The sequence below is a fragment of the Prunus avium genome, chromosome 8, assembly GCF_965620075.1.
Source record: "Prunus avium chromosome 8, drPruAviu1.hap1.1, whole genome shotgun sequence".
NCBI classification, from domain to species: Eukaryota; Viridiplantae; Streptophyta; class Magnoliopsida; order Rosales; family Rosaceae; genus Prunus; species Prunus avium.
In genome coordinates this window covers 36,213,137-36,234,642 of record NC_142291.1, presented here as the reverse complement: position 1 = coordinate 36,234,642, position 21,506 = coordinate 36,213,137, and the positions used below count along the sequence as shown (strand labels likewise).

General features: G+C 36.8%; 5 protein-coding genes across 7 annotated transcripts; 2 read left to right on the top strand and 3 right to left on the bottom strand.

The window, feature by feature from the left end:
• The first annotated feature begins 1,985 nt into the window (after positions 1-1,985).
• Positions 1,986-3,529, top strand: LOC110770713 (RING/U-box superfamily protein). Its single transcript, XM_021974918.2, has one exon. The coding sequence runs from the start codon at positions 2,156-2,158 to the stop codon at positions 3,275-3,277; it is 1,122 nt and encodes a 373-aa protein (XP_021830610.2). The 5' UTR covers positions 1,986-2,155; the 3' UTR covers positions 3,278-3,529.
• A 561-nt stretch (positions 3,530-4,090) lies between these two features.
• Positions 4,091-7,745, bottom strand: PAP15 (purple acid phosphatase 15). Its single transcript, XM_021974898.2, has 7 exons — positions 7,179-7,745; positions 6,827-7,018; positions 6,267-6,600; positions 5,937-6,154; positions 5,621-5,811; positions 4,836-5,120; positions 4,091-4,447 (listed from the first exon to the last, which is right to left on the bottom strand). The coding sequence occupies exons 1-7, from the start codon at positions 7,462-7,464 to the stop codon at positions 4,304-4,306; spliced, it is 1,650 nt and encodes a 549-aa protein (XP_021830590.1). The 5' UTR covers positions 7,465-7,745; the 3' UTR covers positions 4,091-4,303.
• Positions 7,746-10,311: 2,566 nt separating this feature from the next.
• Positions 10,312-14,261, bottom strand: XRI1 (x-ray induced transcript 1). 3 transcript variants are annotated; one of them, XM_021974859.2, is made up of 9 exons: positions 13,996-14,261; positions 13,036-13,091; positions 12,825-12,947; positions 12,565-12,731; positions 12,037-12,100; positions 11,848-11,950; positions 11,721-11,761; positions 11,536-11,619; positions 10,312-10,974 (listed from the first exon to the last, which is right to left on the bottom strand). In XM_021974859.2, the coding sequence occupies exons 1-9, from the start codon at positions 14,013-14,015 to the stop codon at positions 10,700-10,702; spliced, it is 933 nt and encodes a 310-aa protein (XP_021830551.1). In that variant the 5' UTR covers positions 14,016-14,261; the 3' UTR covers positions 10,312-10,699. The 3 variants fall into 3 exon arrangements, with proteins under 3 accessions (XP_021830551.1, XP_021830552.1, XP_021830553.1); XM_021974860.2 differs by having other exon boundaries at positions 12,565-12,704; positions 13,996-14,259; XM_021974861.2 differs by lacking the exon at positions 13,996-14,261 and adding an exon at positions 13,694-13,955.
• A 1,423-nt stretch (positions 14,262-15,684) lies between these two features.
• Positions 15,685-18,515, top strand: LOC110770698 (ER lumen protein-retaining receptor). The gene is made up of 6 exons (XM_021974903.2): positions 15,685-15,964; positions 16,430-16,695; positions 16,809-16,924; positions 17,265-17,338; positions 18,003-18,066; positions 18,166-18,515. The coding sequence occupies exons 1-6, from the start codon at positions 15,874-15,876 to the stop codon at positions 18,200-18,202; spliced, it is 648 nt and encodes a 215-aa protein (XP_021830595.1). The 5' UTR covers positions 15,685-15,873; the 3' UTR covers positions 18,203-18,515.
• Positions 18,482-19,861, bottom strand: LOC110770699 (small ubiquitin-related modifier 1). Its single transcript, XM_021974904.2, has 3 exons — positions 19,660-19,861; positions 18,856-19,005; positions 18,482-18,762 (listed from the first exon to the last, which is right to left on the bottom strand). The coding sequence occupies exons 1-3, from the start codon at positions 19,750-19,752 to the stop codon at positions 18,700-18,702; spliced, it is 306 nt and encodes a 101-aa protein (XP_021830596.1). The 5' UTR covers positions 19,753-19,861; the 3' UTR covers positions 18,482-18,699.
• Between the last annotated feature and the right edge of the window lie 1,645 nt (positions 19,862-21,506).

The following is a 21,506-nucleotide window of genomic DNA, read 5'->3' as shown; positions in this document are numbered from 1 at the left end:
GTTTTAAAAAAAGAGAAGATCATCGACGGTCCAAGTTTCACTTTTTACGCTCTTTTGCAAGACGAACATAATATGAGAAATGTATAAGGTAATTTAAAGGTAATTTTGAAATGCCAAAATCATCACCCAATTTATAAATCCACGTCATTGTCACGAGAAAAAATCTCTTGGGCAAAAGGCAGAGAATAGTGAAACATTCAAAATACTAGAAAATACCTTTGGTTAATTCAAACATTAAGAATTGAAATTATTAGTTAAATGAGGATAATATGGTAAATTCACATTTTTTTATATTAAAAAAAATAAAATAAAAAAAAAAAATCATATAATAGGTCTTATTTTTATGAAACATAACTAGCCATGTTATCTTTTCTTAATTCTCAAAATAAAAAAAAATAAAAAAGAAAACCAATTGATACATGCGTGAGCGTGTAACAAGAGGCTAATAATGAATAAAAAATGTTAATTTAGGGTGTATGCAATTTATATTATACTTTAACAAAGCATCCCACCTTCACCACTTATCACATATGAACAAAAAGTGAAAGGCTAGTCTATGTTGTCCTTACTCCTTAGTTAATGTTCCAACACATGCAGCGCTCAAGTCCTAGTCTCTCTTTTGACTTTTCTGTTCTCTTTTTTCCCCTTTGTCTGTTTTTGTTCCAACCCAAATGAAAAAAAGTTGGTGTTTATGCAAATTTTACATTAGACATCCAAATGCCATTTCATCAACTTTAACCAATCATAAAAAGCAAAAGAAAACCTTAATCCATAAAAATATCTTCAATCTTCCGAAAGACGTCACTTTGTTCTTTCTTTTTTACCATCAAATTATAATTCACATCATATATATATATATATATATATACATCTGCTCTTTATATCTCTCTTCACGTGAGACGTTCGGGTAAGTGTACAATATACGGTGAGCATGCAATTGAAGTATATAACAATATGTTCCCGCAAATAAGGGGGAAGCAAGGGGACCTTATTGCTTCCCATAAGACTCGTTCCGCTGCCAAAACAGCCAAAAAAAACAACCTTCCTCTTCTTTTTCCCCTACAATTTGAGAGCTAAAATCGGAAAATACAAAAACCAAACAAAAAGAACACACACAGAGATCCATCGACCACCAACCATACAACTAACTGGGCTTAAAAGAAACAAACAAACAGACAGACCCACCACCATTGCCAATTTTCCGATCCATCTACTAGCTTTTGCCTTTTGGTGCGTGCCATGTTCTCTCTCTCTCTCTTATCTTATCTTTTCTTCTTTTCTTAATTTTTGTTTTTTAATGTAATTACTGTTCTTTTATCCTTTGCTGCTTTCCCTCATCATATTCACTTGCATGTTCGAATGTTTCTTTCTCTCTCTCGAGCTGAGGTAATCAACTTTTCTTCCTTTTTTTTTTAACAGAGGAGAGATAAAAATAAAATAATTGAAAGCTGGCGGGGTCATCGTTTCTGACGGTACCAACGGTCACGGGACGTAAGGTATCCCATGCCATTTTTAGTTCCTCCCTCAAATTATCAGAACTCAATGTAATTGTAAACTCAAACGTTTTACATTTGAATATAAGTATGAGTCGACATACACTTACATCTTGCATCAATCCCACAACCATCTTATGTAATTGATTGATTATTTACAGTATTCAAGATTTATCTTAATACACTATACTCGGTAAATTTTCTTCATCATCGAAAAAAGGAAAACGCAAAAGTTACATTTTGTCTATGAGGTTTTAATTATGGTGATTTGATCCTTGTAGTTTGATATCCATTACAATTTAAAGATTTGTCCGAAGAATTTTGAATGAAAATTTAGATGTATCATTGAATTGCGATACAATCAAACTACAAGAATAAAATTTCCAAAAATTAAATTACATAGACCAACAATAACTTATTCACAAAATTTTAATGTATTTTTGTTGTTGCTTAAATGCCCTCAGAAAAGGGGTATATGTCAACATAAAAGAATTAGAGTCATAAAGAATGATAGATCCATTTTAGTAGCAGTTTCACATTTCCAAGAAATCTAAAATCACATAAACCAAGCAAAACAAAAGGATGGTTCGGATCCTTGAAATCCTCACAATCCTCCAATAGAAATTCATCATTTTCTTTTGTCTGTATTTGTTTTTGCTGTCATGGAAGGTCGCCGGAGGCTAACGCTTCTCGATCAGATGTCAGCAAGTGGGAACGGGAGAGACTTAGCTGGTTTAAGCCTGGACGACGTGTTGCTGGCCCCTGCAGCCAAACAGCCACCTACAGCTCCTGCCCTTCCCCCAACCATCTCCGGTCGGACTTTGCTCGATATAATCCGAGACGAGGAGCCCAAGTCCTACCGGGCCCTGATTGGCAAGAAGGATAAGAAAGCCTGGAAGTCGTTTAAAGACCGCCTCCGCCTAAAACGCGCCGGCTCTGCTTGGGCCTCCTCCGTCCGTGTCCCCACTTCGGATCTCCCTATCCGGAATAACACTGTTCACGGTTCCAATCACCAACATCTTCACCTTCACCTGAGATCGCGTCGCAGCTCAGTGACATTCGTTACGCCCGAGACAAATCTCGACATGGTTCAGCAAGGAGACGAGAGCAATTCCGCGGGAATGCGGCAGATGTCGCGCCGGAACTCGACCCGGTTCGGCCCGAACGCGTCGATCCCTTCCGACGAGCCCGACTCGGATAGTCCGGGTCAGAACGAACGGGCGCCGATGTTCTCTCGTCGGAGTTCCGTGCGGTTCACGGCCGACGAGATAGCGACCGACTCGCCCCGGCGACGGTTGTCGGCAGCGCTGGAGGAGGAGAGGTCGCTGTCGGCAAGAGAAGCGGTTGCGGCGCAAGTGGCCGCTGAGGCCGCAGCCGCAGCGGCGTCGGCCGAAGAGGCGGAAGCGACGCATGGGGCGGCGCAAAACGACGTGCCGTCGGCGGACGGGGGTGCAGCGGCTACGACAACGGAGGCGGAGCCGGTGAGGATGTCGTTGATGGACCTGTTGGAGGAGACGGACAGGCAGATGGGGCTGGAGTCGAGTTACACCATGGATGACGAGGATGAAGAAGAGTTCGAGGAGGAAGAAGAAGAGGAGGAGGAACAGGAGGAAGTAGGGAACGTAGAGTATAATTGCTGCGTGTGCATGGTGAGGCATAAAGGTGCGGCATTTATCCCCTGCGGTCACACGTTTTGCAGGATGTGCTCCAGAGAGCTCTGGGTGCAGAGGGGCAATTGCCCCCTCTGCAACAATTTCATCTTGGAAATTCTCGACATTTTCTGAAGAAGAAACAAAAAATTTACCGCGAGCAAATTTGATTGTTGCTGAAAGAAGTCATTTTTAATTAGTGTACAACTTTGAACTTCTCTCTGTTTCACTCCACCGCTTTGTTTCTTAATTGGAGTTATTAGAAACAATTTTATTTATTTTTGGTTTTTGTATATTTGGTTTAAAGTTTTTACTTGATGTATCAATAGTTTCAGACTTCCAGTGAATGAATGAATGCCTTCTTTCTGGGCTCTTTTCTGTACATAATTTATGATAACCTTGGATTTGGGTGGAGCTCATTTGGTGCTTAATTGCTAGAAATTGGAATTTGGATTAACCTAACCATGATAACATATCCCAAGTTACCACATTTATCAAGCTATCCAAAACAAATATTACGGAAAGTGAAGATTTTGCTGGTTTTGTGATCTTATTTTCTAAGCAGCATATTCTATCATTTGCAACAGAGCAAGGAGGTAAAGAATTGCGGGGTTTGCCAACGGGTCTACCCATTGGAAAAGGTCATTGACTTGGCCTTCACTTGCAGATTGACTTGGCCTTCACTTGCAGACTGTAAGTCTCAAGTTCGAACTCCCATGACATCTTGGTTGTGTGTGTGTGAGAAACCTTCCTCTCATATAGTTTAGACTATCGTTTGTACTCGAGAAAGGAATTGTGGGGTTTAATTTAACCAATAGTCAATTACATTAATTTTGGTCAGAGCACAGATGATGGTTGAATTGAATCATTACTAGCATAAATTTTTACCAGAACCATATGTATCAATCTCACATATTTGTTTTTAAGTTTATCAGAATACAATTGAGATGTATAAAATGAGATTTATGATTTTACATAAAACAACGGTTGAGTTCATCTTCTTCTGCTTTTCCTTTACATACAAATGCATACAGGAAATGCCATCCCACTCTTTTTGCACCTATCTCAGAAAGTCCTTTCCTATTCCTAACTAGATATGGTCAATTGGTTTAAAGACATAAGAAAACCAGAGTCAATTTCCCAGCAGGGCAGCAGTACAAACTAAATGTCAACAACCCAACTCTTTAACACCTGGCGGACATGGCATTTATCAGGTTGCCTCACTATATAAATTTGATCACCCACTTTGCTGTTGGCGTCCTGGTTCCGGTACCATGTCCATAGAGCCCAGGTCTCATTCTTCACCTGCAAGTTATGCAGGTTGAAATCCATGGTTAGATTATAATTCAGATGGTGAAACTGAGCTGTATGTTTGTAACACAAAACCCATCAAGGATATTATTCTAGTCACTGATAGGGTCAAGGATATTCTAGTCACGGACAGGATCAAGGATATTCTAGTCACTAAGATTACCTATTACTGAGTGAAGAAATCTTGTATGGTCATTGGTTACTGAGAATGGTATTTATATGCACATAGACTTTCAAAGTTTCAAGCACATACTCATATTTCCATCAATAATTTTTCAAGTTGTAGTATATGCAGGGTCATAGAAATTAAAGCAAAGCATTTATAGCAAAATTGAACGTACTTGGACAATTCTCAAACTGAGAGACAGAGAAAAAAGAGTACCTCAAGGATCCCATGACCAAAGCTGCTTTCTCTGAAGGCACTGTAATCCGGTTGCCGATCCCAACAAAATTTACCTGCGGCGGGGCCGGAGGTAAAGTTTTTTGCACAAATGCCACCTATGTATTCATCAGGAGTAGTTGATGGCTCTGGGCAATTACCAGGTTCATCAGCATATTTAACTGCCATCTTCTCCCGATTACCCCCATCACCAACAGTGAGATATACAGGGCCACAGGGATCTAAGTTGTAATTATATACACGATTTGACCTCTCATAGGCATGAACCTATTATTGTATTCAAAACACAGAACTACATTCAGTGCACTTTGAAACACACAGATATTTGGTTAAACTGGGGAACATGAATTCATTAGTCTTAGAAAGCAATGAAAATCTTAATGAAAACATGCAGGGGATGGGAAACAAATGCTGCTGTGGTGAAACTAGGTTCAAGATAATATCATTAGCTCAAGGTACCAAAAAGAAATGGCAGAGTTCCACTTCGTCATGTAAGGCATCAGCAATTATTTGCTTCTGACAGCATGTAAAATAAGTTCTTGCATGTTTTAGCTGCACTGGAATCTAGTATCAATTGACTTCACGTTATACTTTGTTTCCTCGAAAGTAAAAAAATTAAAATGCAGTTGTTTCTATCACTATCTGGCATACAAGAAAACCCCAATCAAAGGGCCCCTTTCCACTTCTTCATATGGTGTCTGACTATTAGAAAGAAACATATTACCTGATATCAGAGACTATCCTAATCATCGTTTATCATTACTTACATGTCCATTGAACACTATATCAACTCCATAAGAGTAGAGCAACTCTTCCATTTCCAACCTCATACATTCTGCCTCTCTGTAATGGGCCTCATAAGTACTATACCAGGGTGGATGCCAAGTAGCTACCAGCCATGGAGTAGTGGATCTGTCCACATTAGCCAAATCTTGCTCCAGCCACTTGTATTGTTTCCCTGTAAGGGGAAAAAAACATGTTAAGTAATCACTGTTTGGGTGGGGGAGGAAAGAAAAAAGAAAATGCAAAAATGGGGATATTTAGGCAAAGCATGAGCTAAAAAGTTATGCAGACTTTTATTACCCGATCTTGTAAAGTCAATGTAGGCTCCAAGCATAATAAAATGAATCCCCCCTGCATTAAAGGAGTAGTAGAATGTGGATGAAGATCCACTTTCTTCAGATGGGAATGCAAACCGAGAACTATAAGCCACAAATGTCTTATTTTCAGCCTGTTCTTCTATTTCATGGTTCCCTTCTATCACCATTATTGGAACTTTAGAAATTAAATTCTCCATAAACCTACACAAATTACCCAGCAATGGCAAGTTGGCAACATAAGAAAACAAGTTCCATCAGTCATACTTTACGGAAGTCATTGCATGTGGTGGAGACAAAGAAACTTATATTTTACCTGCCCCAGTAATCCCATCGAGGCTGATAGGTCTCCTGTATCGGAGAGTGTGGAAATGAGCAAGAATAGCAGTCAGAACCAGTTCCATTTGTGAGGTATAGGTTTGCATAAGTAACATCACCAATCAATAGAACAAGATCAGGATCGTTACTAGTCAAGTGACTAATTGTGGTAGTTGTGTTGTAAGTCAGGCCAAGGTCCCCCACAACTGCTATTCTCTCTGGGTAGCTCCGCGGACCAGAAACTGGCATGGTCCTGAAATGGTAGATTTCGCTCATGGCCGGTATAGAAGGATCTCCACATCGATAAAAATACAATGTATTCGGTTTCAACCCTACACAGAATCAGAAAGTAAATCACCAACTTACTAGAAGAAGCACAACTTGATGAGGTCATAAAACAACATGGTCATAGATGTTTGATATATCAGCAGTACAATCATTTTTCATCACAACTTACGTTTGAGGCAGTTAAAAGTTCATTCAGCCAAAGTTGAAAGAACCCAACTTTGTAACTGTGCATTAAAACTTAAAAGCAAAAGAAGAAAATCGAAATGAAACCTGTAAGACGAACATGGTGGATGATCCCAGAAGTGTAATTTTGGAGGCCTTCAAAAGGGTAGAGCTGATTGTAAACAAGAGAATATCCTGTTGCTTCATGTGTTGGTGGATATCTCAGCTTCCCATAACGAACAACACTTGCCACACTTTTGGGGTCCAATGGCTTTATGTTGTAGCCAATTTGCGATTCCCCTGCAACAAAAATTCATGAACAACCCAATTGGCCAAAAATCAAAAATCAAAACTTTTCAATTGCAAAGCCAAGAAATTCCATTTACGATCAAGCTTAAAGCTTACAGCTGTAAACCCAAGCACAAAATAAATAATAAATAAAACAAAACAAAATCAAAACCTGTAACCCAGGAGATCCAAACAGAGTCGTAATTGGCTGAAAGCGAAACAGAAATCTGCTCAGGCTCGAAGCCTTTAACTCGGCGGCGGACTCGGTGATCGAACTCGGGCAAATCGACGGCGTTGCCACGCAAACTTTGATCGAACGGAACGGTGGCAGGCTCGAACGGACCGTCCAAAGTGGTGGGGATTCGGGCCTCAACGGGCCAACAGCAACCCAACACCATCACAACCAAACATGTTATTGCAGCAAGTGCAGGAACATACGAGGACGAAGAAGATGCCATTTCTTATGGGAAGAACAAATGGCTTTTACTTTATGGCTTATTGTTCTTCTCCATCGGAAAACAAATATAAAGAGTTGCAGATAACGAAGGAAGGGAATATTTATGATGCTGACGTAGAGAAGAAATCTGTCTTTGGGAGCCAAAAGTGGTTTATGTGAACAGTTGCTTTTCTTCTGGGCCTGCTTTTCTCTGTCCAGTTGTCCTACGTTCCCGTCCTCCGTTCTCTGATAATATATACGCACGCGAGTTCTAAAACGTCCTACAATGACAAAATTGGAGGGACCCCTATTAAGCCCCCCTCTTCAAGAAATACTCCAATTCCATAAATCATGAAGAGAAAAAAAATAGTTTCAATATGGATATAATCTATTTTCCCTGAATTTCCTTTTTCTTTTTTGTTACAAATGAAGCCAAAGTTGACCAACGTAATGTCTTATATTTTAACATGTTTGGTCATTTCATTTTCATGTCGTGCGGGATTATGTTTAAACTAAACTCAACATGTTAGTTTATCGTCTCATTCACAAATTTTACTTGTCTGATTGGATTTCACTCGTTTATCTAGTTCTCTTTTCTTTGTATTTTTTGTCAATCAATCAATCACTGAAATATAAAATGTTGTCATTAGTTTTTAGGTCTAGGCAAAAGTAATGAGAGTGCCGAACCACTCACACCAACCACCTTGGTTTTTTTTCTTTGAGTTTTAACTAATTAAAAACTGTGACATTAATCATCAATAAGAAAGGTATTATCTATCTCATGAGGACTTAGGGGCTGGGCCTTGGAGGCATTACATTAAGGTGGGTTAAGATCCATGGGCTACAAATTAAACTTAACAAATTGTTATTATAGTGGGGTTGGGTGGGTTAGCCCAGTCTAGCCAACTTCTAATTGAACAGCTCTAACTTTTTAAAAAAATTTGATTTTGATTTTTAATTTTAAAAAATTCAAAATTGATTTATATGCGAGTCGTATATTTTTCGAATAACAATAATTAGTTGATGTCGATTGTTATTCGCTAAAATATATGACTCGCATACGTAACTATATTTGTTAAAAGTTTAGAGACTAATGGAATTCTCATTAGGAATTGAATTCTGCATATGGAGGATTCCTGCGTTTACTTCACATCAAGGAATTGAAAAGTAAGTGGGGCCCACACAAAATTAGGAATTGAATTCCTGATTTTGGAGGAATTCAATTTCTAAGTGGGAGGTGGTATTCTAATTCTTGGAGAATAAACCCATTATGAATTCATTTTTTTTACCCATTATATCCTCACACAATATTCAAAATTTCAAATTTATCATCTACTTTAACCTAATAATGAGGACATTTGAGTACTTAGAACCTCTCCTACCCCAATTCCATATGGTTTAGTAAACAACTAACAACTTCAATAGGAATATGGAATCTAACTCCGTTCAATCCATATGATTTAGTAAACAACTTCAATAGGAATTCGGAATCTAATTATCCTCAATCAATTTCCTCCTCAATTCAATTCCCCCTAATCCAATTACAAATTAGTAAACATGCCATAAAATGAATACAATTAAGGGGAATTACTAATTAGTGAAATTTGTTACCATTGATTAATCTGTCATGAGTGGATTATAAAAACATATGCCAGGATCAATGAGCTTGAGGTGGATCTTAGATGCATGCCTTAGATTCCAAACCAGATCTAAAGGTGATTGTTTAGTGATATTATAATCACGTCCATGGACTGAACATTTTTAATCTTGACCACTCGGATCAACGCACTTATTGCACTGTCAATGTTAGGCCACGATAGGTAGGGTTAGGCCAAATGCCACTGTCATTTCCAAATATTCCCAAGCTTAACTTTTGGCTAATTAATTTGTAAAGGTAACACAGTCTAATTCACTCTGAACTTGCCAACGGGGGTCTAACCCAATGAAAAAGAAACATGACTTGCAAATGAAAGGTTTTAGGTTCGGATCCTTAGAGCATCTCCAACCGATATGTCAAAAGTGCCACATAGACATTTAACAGCAAGTAATAACATCTCACACACTCCAACGGATGTGTCAAAGCTGATGTGGAATGAAGGCTGAAGATTGAGATGTTATTTTTGGCATCCCAAAAGCAAGATGTCAAATGAATATTTTATTATTTTTTCTTTTCTATTCTTTTTAATTAAAAATAAATCAACACTAAAATGTAATAAAATAATAATTTAATTTGACATATCGGGTGGAGTGTAAAGCTGTGTAAGATGTCCAATTGTCATGTGTAAGATGTCAAATTGCCACATCAGCCATCAAATTTAAATTTGATGTTTGGTATTTGACATCTCCCTTGGAAATGCTCTTATGACATCTTGGTACTGTGTGTGTGAGAATTCCCCCTTTCCTTGTGGTTTAGACTGTTGCTTATACTAAAAAAAAATTCACTCTAAACTTTTTTCTTCTAATTTTTTGCTTTATAAAACTTTTTAACCCATACAATTGAAAGTGGAAACATGTAAGGCTGATGCAGAATACAGTGTGGATGTCTACTTTCAGCAATGGTTTGCTTTTCCCCTTCCCCTTAAAGCCTGCCACAAGCAAGCATGCTCTAACTTTGTTTTCATTCCCAAGGAACAATGTTTGGATGCAAGGTCACAGTAGGCTCTCTCTAGGTCTCACAAGCACATTGTATTCTGTATCAACTTGAAAGTTTTATACATAATTAAATATAATCTTACAAAATCCCATCCATGAGAGAAGCCCTGGCTAAAAAGCAAGTGTTTAAGGCAAGGGCTATGAAGTTAGTCTAGTTATATGTTCAAACAAAAAAGAAAGGCTCAGAAGAAATGATAACTCTAACACAAGCAAAACGAGATAAAGTCTGCATTTTACATTTCATCTTAAATACACCTTTCAGACATAAGATTCAAATACACAAGTTTTGCATATCATGGAATTCCTGAAAGCATTACCAAGGTTTTTGAGAAACCAAAATACAAGAGTACCTAGTAGACTTTGAGATTCTCAGTCATACAATGTATAGAACTGCTACTATATGACACCTAGAATATTAACTCGGACACATAAACACTTCACTGTGATTTATGATTTCCGAAAACAACTCCAAAAGAAGAAATAAAGATTAACTTCTGTACCTGACTGCCCTAGAATATTACAGGAAAAATTCATCCCGAAAAATAGCGGGCAAAGCAGAAGGGCCGCAAAATGGGAAGTTTCAAGTAACACTTATCTACTAACTCTTAGCCTTTGGTTCTCATTATTGTGATGCTGCCTTTCCCACCTTCAGTGCGAATTTTAGTTTTTCCAACGACAGGCTTCCCTGAAAAGGCCGAAGTGGGGTAAGCAGCAGGGTCTTCATATTTTTGCTTTGATTTTGAAGGCGGTGGAGTGCGGATCCGCTGGTTTATGTCCTTCAGAGTTACATCTCCATGAGCCCCAGAGGGTTTAATGAAGGCAAATGGATATGCCACAGAAGTAGCTAACTTAGTGGGAGTCCGAATGTAAGACTTCCTACCTATGCACAGAAACAGAGAGCCTCGAGTACTAAGTTTTTATTTCAATAATTTCATAGCATAATTTATAATGATCCAGGCAAGGAATCCTGGTGTACCTGAGTACAATATAACCTCTAGATTACATACAGCAGAAGAATCCTTCTTCTTTTTTGGTATGGAGAGAGAGAGAGAGAGATTATCTAACAGTTCAAGTATAATTGATATAGTTGAGGTGCAATCAAAATACGGTTTTTGGGGATGGAATTTGTGGTGTCTGCCTATAGGGTTTATCATTTTTATCATTTCTTCCCTAGCAGAATGTGAGAGATTACCTTTTGATTTACCATAAGCAGAAGAAGAATTAGTAGCAGGTATAAAATTTGGTTAGAGAGAGAAAGAGGGAGAGAGAGCATCTTTAATATCTCTTGACTTTTAACATTATCCATGGCTTCTTTATTGTATTTGAGTTACCTCAACAAGAAGTTGCCATATAGTCGTGGGACAACTTTGAGAGAGGTTGGGGAGCTGATTGTTTGAGTACATATTCAATATAGGAAGATAAGTCAAGAACATGGAAGTACCTTTAAAAACAACATTTCGAGGTGTTCGGGTGACTCGCTGTTGAATCACATTTGCTTCATGCTCAGGTCGGACGTCACATAACTCTGTAACAGAAAATTGACTTATACACTTAATTGAAGGGTAAGGATAAAAGGGAAACAAATGCAAAAATACAAATTTCATGAGAAGAACCAATGTAACGTACTTGCAATGTCAATTTGAACATCAGAAGCCCCAGAGAAATTCCTGAGTATGAAATAATAAAGCAATCATATTATTGTAAACGACTGATTGAATTTTAAAAGATACATATAGAGCTTCCAGAGGCATACAAATCATCAGGGCTGAAATGCATCTCGGTATCATTGAAGCATTCGGCAATCCACTCATCAGGTGACTGCTCAAGGCACTCATAGCCAGATGCAGACGCATTTTCTAACACAAATAATATTGTCATCAGAAAACCCCTGGGAATGAATGTTCAAGTAAATATGGCAAAACATATTCTAGAAGAGACAAACCTGAAAACCCCGATACCCATTGTGATGCTTCAGATAACGCCTCTTCAATTGAATCAGCCCTCTCCTAAATATAGAGCAGAAAAATAAGTCCAAGAAAAATCCATGGAACATGAAATATGCTGTTTATGTACTGAAATCTTGTCTCCAAGGAACTCAAGTTCCTACTTTTGACTTCCAAGGCATACAACTTGAAAGTCCCTTATCAAAGTACAACCCATACCTAGACTACCAGAGAAACTGTAGTCCCATCAACATTGGTACTCCAGTCTGGCATAAGAAATAACATATGTAGCACACCAATTTGACATATGTACCACAAATGAATGGCAGATATGATGCAACAGTCCTTTTTCTAATGAACAACCATATCACTATCGCAATACAGTAGTAGCATTGGGATAGAGGAAAATATGCACTAACTGATCCAGATGACAAGTTCAAGAGTAGTTTGGCACGCAGCCAATGAACAATACAACATGCCTTACATATGTTATAATTTAGACAAGAAAAGAGATACTCAGAACAGACATTTGATTTCAGGAATGAAGATGACAACTCGTCACATGAGAGGGAAGGATCAGTAGCTTGAGTGTCAAATTGTAGCATCCGTCGCCTCTTTACTTGTGAAAAAGACTCCCTTGGTTCTTCTGGTTCCTTGGTCCTATTATCTGAAATCCACTTCTTTGATATTAAAACTGCAAACATAAAGGGCAGTGTTCTGTGCACATACAAGAAAAGCAAGCAAATCTCAAAGAACATTGAGGAGGAGAATAACAAGGAAACCCAACCTCTATGGTTAACATGATAGGCCAAATCCCCACAAGCCTTAACTGGTGTTGTTTCATCATCAAGCATGTACGAAAGATCTTCTTCATTCTGAGGCACTCCGTTCCACAGGTATTCAGGCATGTCTGCTCAAAATGAACCAAGCAAGAAATCACTAACTCCATTCTAGTAATAACAATTTATTAGCAAATTACGAACTGTGGCGAGGCGCACCATAATTGGAGTTCTTTGGGGTACTATGATGATTCCTTTGCCAATCCCAGTGCTCACTATCATCATTTCACACAGTAGGAAAGAAAGTAAAATGAGGTCAGAAGTAAGAACTCCCATGCTTGAAACAACTGAAAGGAAAACCACAAAACTACCCCCATCTCAAGTATGAGCCACAGTGCAAAGTTTACACAATGTGCACGATCTTAGGTTCCAAAACTACTAATGTAATACAATTAGTTAATGTTTAATATACATTGTGAATCTATTCTTGTTTTTTATTTCTAATTTTTTCTGTGTGTGCTGGTTGATTCTATAGAGGTAGAAAGAAACAAATCAGTGAGTAGAAGATCAACGTAATCAACAAAGCTGCCAAATGGAAATGTAACCAAACAGTAAGCGGCAGCACCTACAAGTAAAGCAAACCAAATGTGTTTTGTCCCAAAGAAAAAAGAAAAAGAAAAAGAAGAGTAGGAAAGGAACATCTGATCCAATCCTAGATGCTAAACACATATCAATAAATGTATGCTTCTGTAATCAAGATCTGGAAGGATAAATACAGCTAGAATAGAAGGATATCATAATCTATATTGGGGCATTTTACTTTAACACAGTACCAAAAAAAAATTAAGCAAATAAAAAGCACAAAACCATGACCCACCAAGTGAATCAGAGAGCCCACATCATCCTCATTTCAGCCTTAAAGTTCCAGATGAATCATAATCATCTCTAAATAACTAAAAACCTATGTCAAAATTGAAGCAAACCCAATTTGCAGAACCAGCATTCGATCCCCCAAATCAAAAAGGAAAATGCAAATAACTAAATAAAAAAGAAGGAGCAAAATCCCAGTCTACATTGCCTCAACAACCCCAAAAAACACATAAAGAAGCAAACTTATCACAAAAACATCGATTTCCAAACGAACCCAGTAGCCAAAAAGACAGAGAGAGGGGTATTTACTTGTTATTATTGTAATCCATTTATGAAGCAACCACCAACCCAACCGTCCTTCCTCGTCAAATGACCAAAGTCTCTTGCTCTCTCTCACAGACAAACTTCTCACTTCTCACCAAAAGTAGCCGTTACAGAGAGACCGATTTACTCACTATATATATTGCATTTTTCACTCTGCTGCTTGAGATGCGTGCTTTCTGTCTGTGAAGAGACGAAGTAAAAAGCGGCCGACCCCCTCTCTCTCTGTGTTTCTCTCTCTCTCTTCTATAAGGAAGTTTCATATATAGACATGGAAATATCACAGAGCACGCTTTTACTCTATGTGGACCCGCCAAGTCCGTTACTCGTGGGATTAGTGGGATTAGCCTCAATAAATACTAATTTAGGTTTTTTTTTTGCGGTGGTCCAATTGACTATATTTTGGTCTTTGTTTTGACCAAAAATTTGTCACCTAAAAATTCACCATTAGATTTGATATTCAAAATTTGATAAAGGTTGGTTTTTATGTTTGATATTGGTGACCATATATTTATAGAGTCATTGAGATTATTGGATCAAAGCTCGCCTTTTTTGATATATCCTTCTTGATTTCCTACTATAATGAGTATGTAGTTTTATTAGTTTGTTATTTCTCGTGTCTTTGTTGACGATAAAATTTTTGAGTGTGATGATCATCCTATCGAGGTTGTAAGCATAGGAGGTATTTACTTGGGTCCGGATCATGTTGGGCTCGCATAATTTAGTTTCATTTGAATTGGGCTGATATCTTGTCCATGGATATGAAATTTAAATATAAATGAAAAATGTAAAGACGAATAAATACAAAATAATAAAGATGAATTATTAAGTTTCTTTTTTATTCACGATAAAAAATATGGAGAATCGAACCGGAGGATATTTCTAAAATAGATTGTGTTTTACTTAATTCGTCAATTTGAATGATGTATTTCCTATTTGGCTAGTTTAGTTCATGCGTTTGTCTTCGTTGGTCAATATATTTAAAAATAATAATAATAATAATGAATTCAACCGTCAGATTATTTAATGAAGAATAATCCGACGGTTGGATCCACTATTTGTGCTGGAATACAAAGAAAAACGAATAAATAGAAGGCATACAAAATGATGTGTATGTTGGGTCCATTATAATTTCTTTAAATTTTGAAACGTTGTCTATATGTCCTTTATATTATTGATATTGCATGCATTGAACATGATGGTTTCATCCTTAATAGTATTTAGAGTCATCAAAACTTCCCTAAATTTTATTCATGTAACTTTTTGGATTATTTGGGTGTCTTGAGAATTATTCTTTCATTATAACATGTCAAATACAATGACATGTTCCTTTACACTTTTTTGTCCTTGTCAATTAGCCTTGATTTTTAATGTTTACTTGATCCAAAGTCATGAAATTCATTAAAGTAGTGTGTTCACCTCTTTGCACTCGAGTTTGATCCACCTTCCCGTACATTAAATTAGTTTAAAATATCTATTTGTAAATATAAAAAAAGGATCATGCAATTCATTGGTTTTTTGGGTAAATTTTAGTGCACATGCATATCACATGCAAAAGAATTCTAAACTTCCCTTGCGAACCAAGGCCCAAAGGCCCATTAGATACAAGGGCTCCAAAAGGACTAGAAAGCACAAGAGGCCCAACTTACGACTGAAGCAGAAGAACACTGCAAACCAAGATCTACTCCGTGACATATTTCGTCACTGAGCACAGAAACAGTAAAAACTGCAGAGGAATTAAACCAGTTGCTGGCTTTCTGTGCCTTTCGGCTCTTTGATTGGCAGAGAAGCAACTAGTAAGCCATTTAATTTCTTTCATATATTCCCAGGAGATCCAAACACAAACAACCATTCGGATCCAACAAAATGAATATATTCAGGTTAGCGGGTGACATGACCCACCTGGCCAGCGTCCTCGTCTTGCTCCTCAAGATCCACACAATCAAATCTTGTGCCGGTACGACAATCCCGTCTTCTTCTTTTTCTTGTTTTCTCTGTATGTTTGTTTCTAGTTGACATACTTATCAAGCAATGAATGTTCGTGCATACTTGCATTCATATTCTGTGTTGAATGAAACCCAATGAAGATTTGAAGTTGCAATTCAATTTGATCATATGTGAAACTCTGTCTAACATTTTATTTGGTGGCATAGATAGCTAGAATGAATCATTTTCAGTTGAATTTTGCTGAAAATAATATTGGGTTCTGAGCTCTAACTTATAATCCAGCTGACAGTGGAAAAAGGCCAAAATGTTGTGTTAGTTTACTAATTTTGCCCTAAAAGCCTCCTTTTTTTATAATTTAGAGGGCTAAAGTTGAAATCTTTCTTACCATTTAATATTTGGGGTTATAGGGGATTGGTTTGCTGTTGCATCTTGCTAGTACCAACATTGGTTTTTTAACGTGTTTCTTTGTATGCAGGTATTTCTTTGAAGACTCAAGAACTCTATGCCGTTGTTTTCGCTACCCGCTACTTGGACATTTTCACTGATTTTATTTCTCTATATAATACCATCATGAAGTTGATATTCTTGGGGAGCTCATTTTCGATTGTTTGGTACATCAGGCAGCACAAGATTGTTCGCAGGTCCTATGATAAGGACCAAGACACCTTCCGCTATGTTTTTATTGTGCTGCCATGCATATTCTTGGCCCTAATAATCAATGAGAAGTTCACCTTCAAGGAGGTTCGTTTGCATATCTTTTAGTTGCTGTTTAGAGAACTTCTGCCAGAAAGATAGCTGCACCTTCTTCTCTCTTATTTTATCTTTCTTATATGCTCTGTAATGATATGGGTCAGGTCATGTGGACATTTTCATTGTATTTAGAAGCCGTTGCTATACTTCCTCAGCTTGTGCTGTTACAGAGAACGAGAAACATTGACAACTTGACTGGGCAATATGTATTTCTTCTTGGGTATATTTTTCTAAACAACTTTGTGATTTGCCATACCATATCAAATTGTTAGTTTTTTAGTTTCCTAATAGTTAATGCATAGCCATGATAGTTGATAGCTCCTTCTTAGGTAAATACTTTTCCTAAGTTAAATGCTGTTTCCTTTTTGTTGTTTTCATAATCATTTGGCTAGAAGTATCCTCTAGAACAGTGTCATTTGAAAAAAATATCTCGTTCAACTTGTTACCTCCAAGATGTTTATCTATGCTAGTTGTGCCTGATGATATACTTATTTGGTGCTCTTTCAAAAAAAAATACCCTTCTTTGGTGTTTGTGTTGATGTGCTCAACAATTTTTGCAGAGCATACCGAGCGTTATACATTCTCAACTGGATTTACCGTTACTTCACTGAACCACACTATATCCATTGGATACGTACGATTCTCCCTCTCTAGTCTCTATCTCTCTCTCATTGTATCTATGCCCTGTGTGTGTGTGTGTGTGTGTGTGTGTGTGTGTGTGTGTGTGTCCTGTGTGCATTCGCTCGCATTTTTTCTGTTACCATTATTTTATAGAGATAAGTAGAGATGTTGTGATGGATGTATCGAATGCACACATACTGCTCTTGATGTTACATCGAATGCAGGCAGTATATGAAATGTAACATATCACATAAGCATGGCACCACAGAGATTTCTTGTTTCTTCTAAAGGTTATAATGAACCATCAAAATATGAACTTAACTTTTTGTTAGTGTTTTTAATTTCTTCCTTGTTTGAAAGTGGTGAAGTTTGAGAACTCTATCTAATATGTTGAGCGTAAGCCTTAACATGTTCTGAGATCCCATACCTCATATTACACTTCTGATCCTGCATGGAGTAAATTCAGTCCCTGAGGCAGTAGTAGGCTTGCATGCATGATTGTTAGGTTGCCACAGTTAGCTTGCACCTTACTCTAGTTTAGCAGCCTGGCTTCTTTTGAAACCAAAGAGGATCACCATCTTTTTGGCACAACATTGCCCTTTCTAGTTTGACTTGATGGACTATTGCTTTCAACCTGAAACTTTATGCTTATGTTCTTTGTTCTTTGGTTTTTGCAGCATGGATTTCCGGGATTGTTCAAACACTGCTATATGGTGACTTCTTCTACTATTATTTCCACAGGTATATATTCCTATTGATAATATGCATTCAATTTTTGGTGATTATTTGTATTTATCTGAGCCTTTCCTCATTTATATTAAATAATCATATGATTTGCAGCTGGAAAAACAACAAAAGGCTCCAGTTACCGGCTTGAGTTCGTTCAGCCACCCTTTACTCAGATCTCAGTTTAGCTTTTCATCCATGCTCTTAGGATATGCAAAAGGATTAGATACGTTGCTCGGGATATATGCTTATTATTGGACTGTCAAAACTCTGTGTTTTTGCCGTCTACACTGTTACATGTTTCACATGGCTTCTCAAAGCAACAACTGCTTTCAGTACTTTAGGAACATATACTTCTTAGAATATCATGTTTTTGAGTCATGATATACAATACTTCTCAGGCTTCTCAGAATGTTTTACATGTGTGTCATGAAATTCAATCTTAACCCCAATATTTATTTCAATACTCAACCCTATTATTTTTCGGGTTGTGAGAGGTTCCCATTAGCCAAATACAAAGTCGGAAATACACAAAGAAACCTCAAATTCACATACATTTTCTTTTAAATATAGATTGAATGTTCCCTAGTAAGAACAAAGTATTAGATTTACCCAATTTGCAGTTTAAAAAAAACAAGGAAGAAGATTTCACGCCCACCCTCCAGTTTGGTGCAGCATTGCATCAATCTCATCACCATCTTCCATCTCCAGCTACCAACACCAACAGAAAAAATGTGAGATGCAAATTCAATTCAAATAGCCAAATATACATTGATCAAATTTGAGAATAACTCAAAATCTAACCTCCTCTGGAGTCTGCTCTGCCCGGAGCCTACGGCCGTCAAACAAGAAGGCAATCGAGTTCATGTCGACAGACTGCCGATCACAGTAAGCAGTCATGAGCTTCTTCAACTGGGTGCTTTGCTTGATTCTGAAGAAAACCTCATTGCCATCCTATAATTCAACAAAAAACAATTATAAACTTATTCTCAAAACTAGAATGGTTGTTAAGGATTGAACTTTTTCTAATAAAAATAAGTTTCGCTTTGTAAATAAAATAAGGAATGAAGAACAACAAAGTAAACCATTGAACAATAATTCAAATAACTGGAAACAGGGGATGCAAATAGAAGACTCTGCTTCTCAGTAATTAAACTGGTCTCATTCAAACCAACCAGAATCAATCTCAAAAAACATGATTAGAAGTAGAGAATGCAAACAAAAAATTACTCTCAGTGCCACCCCAAGTTTCTCAAGCTTTCTCAGTAACCAAACAGGTATCAACGCAAAAACCCAAATCCCATTTGAAACCAACCAGAATCAATCTCAAAAAACATTAACAATCACAAAAAAACATGATTGGAAGTAGGTAGAGAATTGAAGCAGACGACCATGTTTTTCATAACATAATAAATTGCTCATAAGCATAGGTAGAACAGTAACAAAAAATCACTCTCAGTGCCACCCCAACTTTCCCAAATTTTCTCAGTAACCATACTGGTACCAAAGCAGAAACCCAAATCTCTCAAGAAAACATAACAATCGCCAAAAAAATTATAAAAAAACATGAACGTGCAAAACATTGTGAACATGTAACATAATATATACCTGACCCTTGACTTTGAGGTTAATGTGGGCTGACTGATCCCCTGGTTTCTTCTCTTCCCCCTGACCATCACCACCACCTCCTGTTGCAGACATCTTCTTACAATGGAATTTTCTATTTGGAAGACAGACACAAAAATATCTGATGCTTCACAGTTATATATAGGTAGGCCTTTTGTGTTCTCTTCTCTTGGGTGGGAAGTTTTGTGGATTGAACTGAATTTGAATATATTTTGGATTCCGGAAACAAAAGGGAGGAGAGGGAAAGGGAATCACTGTTTGTGGCTATAAAAGGTAAAAGCTGTGCGGAATCAGAACTGACGGCTGAAATTGATTGGGAAGGAATCTGATGGGTGAGATTGAATGTGTGTGGAAGTTTTTGCGGTGGGATTGAATTCAGAAGTCATTTTCTTGTTTTTGCGGTGATGTGTACTTTCTACCTGGAAAATTCTGATTGGAGTGGATTCGTTTTATTTTGATCTTATCCACTAAAAAGGTCAAAACCGACTGTGACTAGGCTTCCTGGGTTTGGATGAGCCCACCGTTTTTAAGCGAGCCTACGAGCCCAAGGTAGAATTTACTTTTAAGTCAACATAGCCCAATTTGGACTGGGAAATTTTATTGACACCCTTCACAGTTTCTTGAAACCACCCAACTCTATTTTTTCATGAAAAAAAAAAGAGTCTAGCCGGGCGGCTATACTATTTATATTTTTTTATAAAAGAAACCGCTTCAAAATAAGTCTAGCCGATCGGCTATACTGCTTTCGGCTATACGGCTAAACTACGATTTTTTTTTTTTTTTTTTTAACGGTATAGTTACAAGTGGCGTCTAATCGCTGGAGGGTCCTTTTTTTAGTCCCTTTTTTAAAAAAAAACAAAAAAGAGTACCGCCGAGTTTTCATTTTTTTTTAGAAAGTAGAGTTGTCTTGAAATGTGGCGCCTAATGATTGGGCTCCTCTTTTTTTACATGTAAAAATAATACCGCCGCACGGCTATACTCAGCTTTTTAATTTTTTTTTTAAAACGTATAGCCGCGCGGCTATACTATTTTACAAACCCTTTAAGTAGCATAATATGTATTTCTCTTTTTTAATTACTTTGATTAGTAATCATGTTTTAGTTATTATTTACTTACTGAATATTAAAGGAAAAAAAGAAAAAGAAATATTGAATTACTATTTATTAAGTAATATAATTCATGAAGTTAATTAACATATTTAATACTAATTATTCACTAAATAAATAATAATTAAAATATAATTACTAATTTAACTAATCAAATCAGTCAAATATATTATTTAATTACTAAAAATAAAATTTAAAAAAATTAATTAACCTAAACATCCTAAGTTTATATATATATATATATATATATATATATATTTTTTTTTTTTAAAGACCACTCCCGACGAATATTTCGTCGGCAGAGGTTTTTTTGTCGGGAGAAATCTAATCCGACGAATATTTGCCGGCATAGACCTATGCCGACGAAATTTCGTCGGGAGAAGTGTTTGTGCTATTTTTTTTAATTTTGTTTACAAAAATATAAAATTAGTTTCATTACTTTTGTTTTTTCCCCAACTTCTTTAATTTAATTAATATCTTATAGTCTTTTATATATATAAGTATATATGTACGTATGTATTTTTCAATAATACATTCGTATTCTATACATGTCTACTATTTTTTAAAAAGCAAACGTACAATAGTCGTATTGTACATGTACATACGCATTTCTAATGCTTAATACCCATATTCTTTTACAAAAATTTCAATAATTCACACAAAGTTCACGTATTATACAAATAATTCTCATATATTATTGAGTACCAATAATATATGTTATAA